This window comes from Lepisma saccharinum, chromosome 20 (assembly GCF_977018435.1).
Source record: "Lepisma saccharinum chromosome 20, izLepSacc3.1, whole genome shotgun sequence".
Classification (NCBI taxonomy): domain Eukaryota; kingdom Metazoa; phylum Arthropoda; class Insecta; order Zygentoma; family Lepismatidae; genus Lepisma; species Lepisma saccharinum.
This window is the reverse complement of record NC_139248.1, coordinates 37,299,608-37,310,980: the sequence shown is the minus strand read 5'-3', so window position 1 is coordinate 37,310,980 and position 11,373 is coordinate 37,299,608. Positions and strand designations below refer to the sequence as shown.

The following is an 11,373-nucleotide window of genomic DNA, read 5'->3' as shown; positions in this document are numbered from 1 at the left end:
GAAAAGGGGGGATTAGCCCAGGTATTTGAATTTCCAAGAATATGCAGTGTACTATGTCTGAGACACGTCCACCACTTTCATGGGTGATGACTGTTTTGACTGGGGAAGGTCTCTAAAGAGAGAGATGTCCACAAAAACACCAAAGAATATGGCAGGATTTGTCAATGAATCCTTAACCAAAAAGTTCTTGCACTGGTACAGGTTCTTCATTGGCTACCGGAACCTAATTGGGGTTATTGTTACATGAGACCGCACCTGTACGAACAAACCCTGGTCGACTTCGAAGGAGAACTAAATGGAAGCAACGAACTCCTATAGGGATAATTTGGTTTGCAAGAAACTTGACTGCAAGTCTTATCTGTGTAATGATCTTTGTCACCTACTTGCTGTTCACCGAAACTTGAGTCTACGTTCATTTGACAAATACACAAATATGTTTCATTTTTTTCAAAGCCAAAGGTAAGTTGGAAAAAGTGAACAAACCTTTGAAAAGGAACAAATGTTGGTCTTGACCACTGTTCTGGCAACTCAAAAATAATGGTATCAGCTGGTATTGGTGGAAAAATTTCAACTAGTGTACCGTGCAGCCCTAATATCATAAATAAAAAGCAGTGAAAGGATTCGATGTACAGACCCCATGAAAAGTCATTTTGCAGGCCATAGCCTTCAAGAGCTGTTGTTTGGTTAACTGCATAAACAATGGACCAATAGGAAATAAGAAAGCATTTAGAATCTCTCACTCCACCCTCCTGTCTTGGAGACCAGAGAAACAAATGGCAGACTATCTTATGCAGTACATCTACTAATCCGTAAACATATACCTCTTGAAAATGTTGTGAACAATTGCTTGTACAGGATTTCAAAAACTGCATGTTTCATTAGAGTTTTCATTGAGGATAACGGAAGAAAAATGTTACAAGAATTGGTAACATGGTCTTCCGACTCCTATTGAAAGTAGAATTTGGGGATCAGCTAACCAAGTTATTTCCAAGCTGCAAGTGCAATATAAAGATTTGCTTTTCCATGAGTATAGTTTTGAAAGAGATTTTTTTTTTTTTAAATTCATGTTACAGCAGAATGACTTGACACACAAATAGATAAGGTTCAATTTGTGTTTGTCAGTGCATTTTTTGTTCTCTGTTGCATTCCTTTGATATATATTATATTTGAAACAAGGGACATGAGAAAATTTGATCATTCAAGTCTCACATGCAGTGCACAATTATTGTCACTATTATCTATCACCAGCTGTGTAGATACTAACTATGACCAACACACTAGGACAAACATTTTGAACTGTCAGTTCTGATAACCTGGTTCACATAAAAATATGACAGGCAGTTTTACTTTATTTCGTCCATGCTCCCTGCAAGCCAAGTCTTCAATCAAAGCATCCACATCCTGTGAATTTCAAAGGCTGTCAGATGTCCATCTGATCCAAAGGCAAAATCTCTTCATTTGTTTCAAAGAAACCTCAGACAAAATGTGGTAGCTGTTGGAACACAAATTTCTGTAGACAGAAGACCCCTTTCCACAGTATTATTAAAATTATGCGTTGAAACCATGTCTCTGTATCTAAGTGTCATGTAAGTTTGAAACAACTTCACCAAACACAAATTACTTACATGTCAAGTGAACTAGCTACATAAAACAGCTCATGGCACACGTAGGATATACATAATAAGAACTTAATGAAAAATTATATGAAAATTGTAGCTGTATCAGGCATCAAACGTGAATCTTTTGAATTCATACTGAGCTTCGGTATCTGGTTGAGTCACTATCTTTACATAACTGTTCAATAAGTATGTGCCAGCACTGACTTGTTTGAAAATGTTTCCCATTCCCAAAAAAATGTTAGGATATTCTAAATTCTAGAAAATTATTTGTGGCACTGTAATACAGACAAGCAAACCACACAATGTTTCTATTGAATCGTCTGGAAGGAATTCTATACAGATAAAAAATTTCAGAATTTGACATAGTATCATGAGCAATCTTCAAAATAGGAGACATTTTCGAAAAAGGTCTTTCTGACATGGCCAAGGTCCAATGTCACATCGTTAGTGAAAATTTTTGAAATTAAACAAATTACATGTAAAATATACAGTCATTTCATTGTTTTATTTTGAAATCTAATGCTTCATATACTGTATTACATAATTTCTTTTACGAGAAATATTTTAATTCATGTAAATATGTTTTGAATACTTACTGCTATGACAACAGTATAACACATTACAACATTGGATTTGAAATCAATAATTGGAAAGTGTTAAAAACGATGGTATGATCAGCATTTTAAATTAGGATTCTGATATTTCATGTCACCTCTTCTAACCAATAGACCTAGCCAATTAATGGAACGTGCCTAATGCAAAAATGACTAATATCATTCTAATGGAACAGTTGTTCACCAACACAATATTTAGTGTTAACATAACTTGTTATTAAATGTGGTCAAGGTTCCCCATAAGGGGACATGATTTTTTTTCTGCCAATGTACTTGAGAGAATTACCCAGAATTTTTTCTTGTGTTAGCATGGCAATTTGTAATCCACTTTCAAATATTCATTTTAAGAATAGATTCTCTGAATGCAGATTTGTGCAGTGTGTGAATGTGTTATCAGAATAGAAATATTTATTTTGTGTAATAAATGTAGTGCTTAAAACAGATTTTACTCACTATTATAACACTAAAATTCCAATTTGCACATGCCTCTAGCCGAAGGTGATCAGACATCCCGGATTAGCAGAGTCAGTCCCTTTCTTTGATTCTCACTGTCCCGATTTTTTTGGACTGTAAAACTTGATAGCAAAATGTCCTCTTCTGGCTTATCGGCACAGAATTACTGCAACAATATATCTTCTCTACTATTACTATGGCATAGTAACATTCAGTAATTCACATCTAACTACAGCACAGGTCTGCACCGCTGAAGTTATGTGGGATCATATGAAGCGATGATGTGCCAACTTTCATTGTCAAAATTGCAAATACATGTATGCTTCCGTTGAAAAGAATTTAATTTAGTTTGTTTTCAAACATAAGTATTCATGACGAAACAGTTTTTGTATTATAATATATGTACAAAGTCCCATTTTGTCCGATTTTTCCTTCAGGAAAATATGAAATAGTCACAAAATAATAAGATTATATTAAATAATGACCTTCTATGTTGTGGTTGGAACTTGCACTGACAAGATAAACTTCATAAACATGCAAGAAAATGTGTGTGTGGTGAAGCTTTAATAAATATAATGTTATCATTGTGTCATATGCAACCACAAAAGAACAACACAACATAATTATGTATTTTAATTTATTTCTGGTGTAAAAGAAATCAGGAACTGATACAATACAATGGACTGAATGTCTTTCCAAGTGTTCTTGTCACAATATATAATATTTACTGAGATTGAAAATTAAATGCTGCCAATGCACAAAACTGTATCTAATTCATATCAAATCATCCACAATGCACTTCCTCTAATACATAAAAATTGTGGACATATGGAAAAAATCATATTATTGTATGGTAACTAGTGAAGAAAAATATGTACGACCATACAACCTTTACATATTGGAACTCTCACACACACATACCCACATTAGTCTGTATGAGTGTAAATTAACATACTAACACGAAGCTCTCACTGTGCTCATGGAAAAATAAGAAGTTTTAAAGCTTGTATTAACAAGATCACTTCCAACTCTTGAGCTAATGAATGACCAAAAATGAACTGTTGCAGTACTGCTTCCACCACTCTCACTTCCTTCAGACCTGGCCACCCAGACCTCATTTATAAAATGCAGGCACTGTTCAAAATATCAGTTTCATGGGTATCAACTTTCAGTCATCTTGCATCCAACTTCAATTGAACTTGCACTTTGAGAAATCCATTTCTGGATGCTGTTCCATAAACCTAGAAATAGATATTGGTATAATCATTAGGTTTTAACGTAACAACATAAGCACTTGAAAAGAAGTTCACATAAATTTCAGGTTCATCATGACAAAAGTTTTTTATTTGATACTCACTTGAGATGAACAAAAGACAGAAATTAATCAGTAATATATTTTTCTTCATTGCCTATGACTGTCTACCAACACTGGGAATGGGAGAGTTTATCCATTCCACGCCTGAGGCAATCAACTGATTTGGGGTTAAAGATATCATCAAGCCAATTTTAAGGGTATTTTCATTACCAAAAGAGTTTCCTTGAAGATTGGTGAATTGAGAGCTGAAAAGGTGGAAATCTGAGGGTGCAAGATCAGGGGAATAAGGAGGATGTGGAATAACCTTCCACCAGCAGCTTTTGTCATGTTAGCAAAGTGTGGGCATGCATAATCGTGTTGTAGCAGCACTCCATGCAGTCTTCCTGGCCTACTTACTGATTTGTGTTGCTTTCACTTAAAGGGTGTGGTATCCTGAACCTTACTCATGGAATGAAAATGGCGCACAATGATCACATTTACTAATTCTTAAGTTGACTGGCATGGATTATCATGGATAAGTGATTAAATAGTCTTCATTAAAGCACGATAGTGTCTCTGAACATGGAGAATCACTCAAGTCAAAATTGCCCTCTTTGAAATTACAAAACCATGTTCTTGCCCTGATTTTCCTGTACGGCACAAATGTTTCGAGTTGCCTCCACTGCCTTTGCTTCTCTGTTAAACTCAGAATGAAGAATATGTCGGAAATGTTTTCTTCCCCCCACTTGACACTTAGCCCACAAATAACACTGTCTTCCTTCAAATCTGCAAAATTCAATGCGTATTCACAAGCACAACAATGCCACTCCATTCGATGAATATTAAACGATTAACAAACTCCTAACACCACAGTGTTGTCATACCAAACAGAAACGCCACAAACTTATGCATCAACCCAATATTATTTTGCACCTTGCACAACTTAAATTAAGAAGTGATATGATATACTGAAATGAAGTACTCGCTTATTCATGAAACTGGTTTTAATGGTGTTCGATGAATTTTGGTGGTCACCGTCACCATCATCTCAAAAATTTGCTGTGGGCTCTTACAAAAATAAAATGTATTAAACACAGTAGTAACATGATCTTGTCCACTTCCGACAGCTAGTAGGACAGTCTTACCTGAACCACATGGCAGCAATTAGCATGCCATTTCTTCAAAACGACATTTCATCTCTGCCATTTTTGTTCATTTGTGTGCACATGAAGGTTTGACATACTCGAATCTCAAAAGAATACATACATTGTTACTCTCATAAACAAAATAATATGCATTCTAAAAAAATTTTTTAAAAAAATTTTAAAAAATACTAAACTTATTTTACTTACAATTAGCGAGTATGTACTAATTCCAAACAACGTTTCAGGAATCAACTGTTCCCTTAATCAGGTTCCTTCTTGACTATCGAGATCGCTTCATAGCCACGTCAAATTGAATTAAAAACAAGGAAAAAGGATATAGGAATAACCATGTTAGAAAAGGAATTCTAAAAACTTGCCCAATCCTGTTAAAACTTCCATCCCCACTACCATTCTTTAAAAAAAACCACATAAGTTAAAAAGTCAATCTTAAAGGAACATTTCAATGCACGCCAATTCACTTTCACCCGTGAGAGATCCAGATTGCCATCATGCAGAATGCAGGAAGTTGTCCGCTACTACTCCCCACTCACAAATATCCCCTCCACTAACCCTACCTGCTTACGTCACGTTGTACTCAAATTCATGGGTTTCCCGAGCCTCGCGAGTTACATCCGGGGTAACATGAAAACCTATTTATTTGTACTCACGCTTTTCCCATCTTTTGAACATCCTAATCCAAATCTAATCAACATTTCCATCATCCCTATTTAATTTATTAGTCCAATCTTTGCAAATGTAGGCAGCCTCGTATACATTCCTGCTAACTTATTTGTTTTCATTCCGAACAACCTCCCTTTTCTTAATATTATGTCCCTCCTCAATAATATGTTCTGACAGCCCCGTTCTAGGAACTCCCTCCCTGTTATCTTTATTATACTAACCCCATCTTATATCCATACTTCTACCCGTTTGTCCAATATATTCCTTATTGCACTCGCATCTGATACTATATACCCCTTTTTCCCTAGCCTTTCCATACTTTTTGTACTCTGTGAAATGTTTTTCAATTGTTTTCAGAGCCTTCATCCCACATTTAATTCCATAGTCCCCTGCCACTTTTTCAACTCTCGGAGATTCCTTTGAAATATGGGATTCCAGTATATCTAAACTTCACTCCCTCTTCATTCACTTCCAATTCGCCCTCTTCCATATCGCTTTCCTTATTCTTACCACCACTTTCTCTTTCGCAAATTTTGTGTGCCCTAATTAGGTTCTTCCTCAAATCGGACTCCTTGCATCCATTCTTTTTACCCACCCCTATGAGCCAATTTTCCTTTTTTTTCAATTCATCCTTCTAATTAGATAACCTTATTGCCCTTATGAAAAAAGTTTAGAAAAACATTAACTTTTAGTTCTCTTTGCATGTGCCGATTCATTATTAATGTATAAATCCTGGATAAGGCTTTGTGGAAAACTCCTGTCCTAATGCCAATTCCATTTTTAATAATCGGAAGATCCAAAAAGCTAATCACATCATCTTTAGTTTATTCCTTAGTAAATTTAATACGTTCCTCCTGTTCTCCCTTCCAACTTCAACTGATACTTATAACGATACTGTAAATCTACATAACAACTACATCAGAACATTTGAAACATTGCTTAAAAACACATATGATATTTAATAAGACTAAAAATAAATGTCTGATGAAGGGAGCATATGTTCTCCTGAAATGTCACAAACAAAAAATATGTTTTTAAGCTTGTAACAGCCATAAACTACACTACAAGAGAAATAAATAACATAATAAAATGGAATACAACATGAACTTCACAGAACACAACTAGATCCATTGAATATCCTCTATTCCATAATTCTCACATGCCATAAACGTGCCTCCTTCTTGTTTCATGCAGAATTAAAAAAAAAAACTGCTTTAAAACACAGATCTGGAACATATGTGTGACTGGTAATTTTACAGACACACACACATATCACTGTTGAACGTTGTTATGTGAAGACAAATAAACTTCATACATAATTAGGAATTCTACAAATTCAACTTACTTTTTAATAACATCCTGTTTCTTTTGTTCATCTGATGTGGGTAAGCCAAGTTCTCTTTGGCGTTGATCGTACATCATTTTTTCCACTAATCCACGGGTTTCTCCATCTAGGTCAGACAACTTTGATGGTTCTGGGTTGATCTTCTGTGTATTGAGTTCGGGATCTGCAGTTACTAGCCTCGACCACCATTCCATTTTATTTACCTTGGAAAAGAGAAAAAGTCATGTGTAACAATAACTTCCATTTGGAATATTATCTAAATATACACTGCAGAATGGTCATCATTCGTGATACAATGCAAAAATTAAGATTCATAATGATATCTACGGAACATGCTTTCTTAATGCTGAAATATAGCATTTTTATAACATAATTTCATGATTTAAATCAAAGAAAAAGCAACATTGCTGTGATATCGACCCAGTATGATAAAGTTGTTGCACACTGTGAATTCTTCACACTGCTTGTACGTCATTGCCAGGCTAAATGGTCCACCAGTATATTTTGAATATTTGAAAATGAAACTCTAAGAGATAGATAGATATGGCATAATATGGTAAGCATAATACATATTAAAATTTAAATATTCTGAGATACTTTAAGTTATTGCAATGGTATCAGTAAGATGCAGTAAAGAGTGTCAGTATCAGTATTGGTTCAAAGTGACGGCTGCTCAGCTCCAGTTATAGTATGAATACCAGATTAGATTAGATTAGATTTATTTCATCCATGAATCACATGTTTACATTTACATGCTGTGATATAGATATTTTAATTCTACAAAAATGGAAAGTGAATCCCAAATGTTACCTTTTCTAATGTTATCAACATTGTCCTTCCATCTTCTAGAACCCACGTTGATTCGTCCAGTTTTATTTCATTGTGCAAATCGCTATCAATAATGAAGGATTGGCCCTTTATACCACACTTCAAGTGTCGCTTCTGAATGTCAACTATTAAGTCCCGAGGCCTCACTTTGAAATTCACTTTGATTGGCACTCGTAACTGAAAAAAAAAAAAAAAAAAAAAAAAAAAAAAAAAAAAAAAAAAAAATTCAAAATCAATCCAATTTCAATTTGAATTAACAATAGTTTAAAGCTGAAAAACAAAAATAATAACACTTCTCTAAGTCAAGTATGCAACAAGAAATTGCAGTTCATTGGTAGAGGATGTTAGCATGCACCTTCCCTCCACCTACCCACACAACTTAGTGTAATTTTGTTCATCAAAATATCCTCTACCAATATTGTACAGTTAAAATTAAGACATTCACTTACAATACATAGTACATCCCTAAATGTTGAATGTTAGCATCTTTTATCTTTTAGAGAATATTCAAATGGCACAAAGGAGGCAGGAGGGGGAGGGGGCACATATACACACATGCACACAACAGCCAACATCGAAAAACTTTCATAATTACCTAGAGGACATAAAACGGAAGTAATTTTATTGATAATGCCTTGCTTGACAAGGTTTCTAGCTATGTAACTGACCTCATATCTGAAAATCAAAATATTGTACTATGCATCATTTTCATGCATAATGCAATTCTGTTTTTGGTTTAAATTAACAATATTTAGGGGCCTTATTTGGCCTGCACACACTTTACTGAGTTCTCTTCATTGTTGGCAGCAACACTTAAGAACAACAATTGCAGATATTTTCTAAATATCAAAATATTAGCGAATCCAAGTATGTACCTAAAAGAACAAGCTTAGGTGCACATTTGATACCATAATCAGTGGCATGCCAAGGATTTTCATAGGGGAGGGCAGTGTTTTTTTTTTTTTTTTTTTTTGTAGTTCTATATTTTGGCATATTTTTCCTGTAATTGACTTCATTTTAGACCAGAGGTTCTCATGAAACCAAAACCCTCCTCTCTGGACATGACACTGCTCATGGTGATTTCTTCTTGTGATGAGTAGGATGTGGATTTATAAATAAAATCGTGAAAATAGGCAGTTAAAAGGACACCAAAATAGGTAATGGCACAAACTTTTTTGTTTATTTTTGATTTTGTGTCTCTTTCTTCTTACTGATCATGAAACGGAAGTAGAAGTTAGAAGAAAGTCATGAATAGACGATAACAAGAGAATGCTTTCTACAGGCTACTGTGGAAAGAGGTAGAAAAAACAGAGGGTATTTATTTTTGTAAGTAAAAAAAAAACTCAATAAAAGGCATTTGGCACCATTATGCAAAATAGGTAGTAAACCTTAAAACAGGCATTTATAGGCATATAGAAATGCTTTATCAGGCTTGAAACATGAAATGAATTTTAAAAAAATAAAGCCTAAATTTTCTTCAAATGAATATTTTTATTTAGCGACGCTTTCTGCCTCTTTTGGCTAATTGCCAAATGAATGATGATATGATGAAATTGATGAAGGGACACCAATGTCCAGGCCGGGATTCGAACTCGTGACCACTGGTGCTGTAGCGCCCTGTGCTAACTTCACAGGAATATAAACGGCAAATGCGCAAAATCCGCCGGGTCAATATTAGAAGAGAAATGGGCTGATCGTAATTCCACGACGAGGCTATAAAAAGTAACAGTAAGTCCGTCGATTAACATATTAGTAAATGTGTCCCGGCCCCATTCAAGAAAAGTACGAGTGCCTTCTCAGAGACGCATTAATTGTCAATCAACGTATAGTGGCGGTGATTGGGCGCCAAAACGAGGGGGCAAGAGCAGCTGATTTTCCCTTGATAGACAAGGTTAGTAACAAGTGACCATAGTGCGAGGGGAAACTTTCCCCACGGCCCCCTAATCGTCACAACTGATAAGAAGGTACATGACGATTGTCTTCCCGTTGCCACCTAAAATTAAGTGATCCCTCCCCTCAGGCGACTAATGTCGTTGCGTTGTAAACAAGGGCTCCGGCTTCGACAGTCGATACCAGGTGGAGGCGGAAAGTGGTTCTGATCCCACCATAAACTCTAGGTCCAGTCCCGATTAGCCTATCAGTTCACAAAATGAACTTAAAAACTCAACTCAACCCTCAGGTGATGTCTAAAATTAATAATAAATTCCATCTTGACAGGGTGCAAATTCTGCCCCCGCCCCTCCTTTCCCCTCCCACTACCACTTCGTAGTTTCTGCTGGTGACGTTTCTGAACATACTCCTTTGTCCACACTCAGTTTGTCAATGCAAATGGTTGCAACACCCCACTAATAATTGCGATTATAAACATCATATTTCACTGTGGCACAACAATGCTTAACCTGGTTCACCTCCTCCCACCCTCCCAGATTAAAAAGTAAAGCAAAAAAGCGAAATTTATAAAGTGTCAGCTCGGACCAGGTAAAAACACGACCGCAAATGGAAGAAAGAAAGGAACTGAATGCACAATATGGCAGTGCACGCTCTCCTGGTTTGTTCCAAAGCTTTTTTCAACGCTCTGCTGGAAGCCCTGAATTTACCAACCGAATAGTCAATCGTTACGACACTCGTCGGTAAGGTCGCTTGCGATTAGAAAGATTTCATTCTTGCATAATACTGCATTGAATGCTGTTGCTTCCTTTGGCATTGTTCCCCGATGCTCAGAGTTACTGATTCAAATATTGCACTCGAATTGTTCTCCAGACAAAGCTGAACAAATTGTATTCCACCAAATCAAACCAAAATTTAAAATAAAAAGATGAACAGATTCCAGGGATGTACTAAGTACATGTTTATGTTTATGATGTACTAAGTTTATGTTCCACAGTTTTGTTACAGTAGACAGAACGTTCTCCCCCCTTACAGTGGCGGCGATTATGGGGCAGTTGCTCCCCACCCCTACTTTTTTCCACATAAAAGTCGATCCTCCTATCCCAACAATTGTACTCGTATATTTTAAAAAATATATACATTAATTAATATGTGCCCTTGAAATTTAATATTAATAAATAAATTATGACAAAATCATAGATAGTATTAGATCTTTCAAGTACAGATTTCTTGTCGAATATAGGGCCTCCCCGATGGCGCAGTGGTAGCGTCGTCGCCTTGAAATAAAGGGGTCCCGGGTTCAATACCCGGTGGAGGCACATAGTTCTACCCTTCTTTGATGCTTCAGCATCTTTTACCTTCTTTTTCTTTCATGTCTTGTTAAAAAAATTGGACACAAAAATAAATAATTTTCACTCTTCTTGAACAGCTACATAAAATCTTTTTGTAGAGCAGAACGTGCGTATTGGTTGATTGAGATGATGTTTAAAGTCCACCTTATGCACTG

At 35.8% G+C, this 11,373-nt stretch overlaps 1 protein-coding gene across 1 annotated transcript in view; it reads right to left on the bottom strand.

Annotated features, from left to right (window-relative positions):
* Positions 1-2,417: 2,417 nt before the first annotated feature.
* Positions 2,418-11,373, bottom strand: part of nudC (nuclear distribution C, dynein complex regulator) — a 116,396-nt gene continuing 107,440 nt past the window's right edge. The window contains exons 5-7 of the mRNA XM_083141406.1: positions 7,962-8,156; positions 7,152-7,354; positions 2,418-3,927 (exon numbers count right to left, since the gene is read on the bottom strand). Coding sequence (XP_082997532.1) covers positions 3,876-3,927; positions 7,152-7,354; positions 7,962-8,156 — 450 coding nt within the window. The 3' untranslated portion in view covers positions 2,418-3,875. The remainder of the gene's footprint in view (positions 3,928-7,151; positions 7,355-7,961; positions 8,157-11,373) is intronic.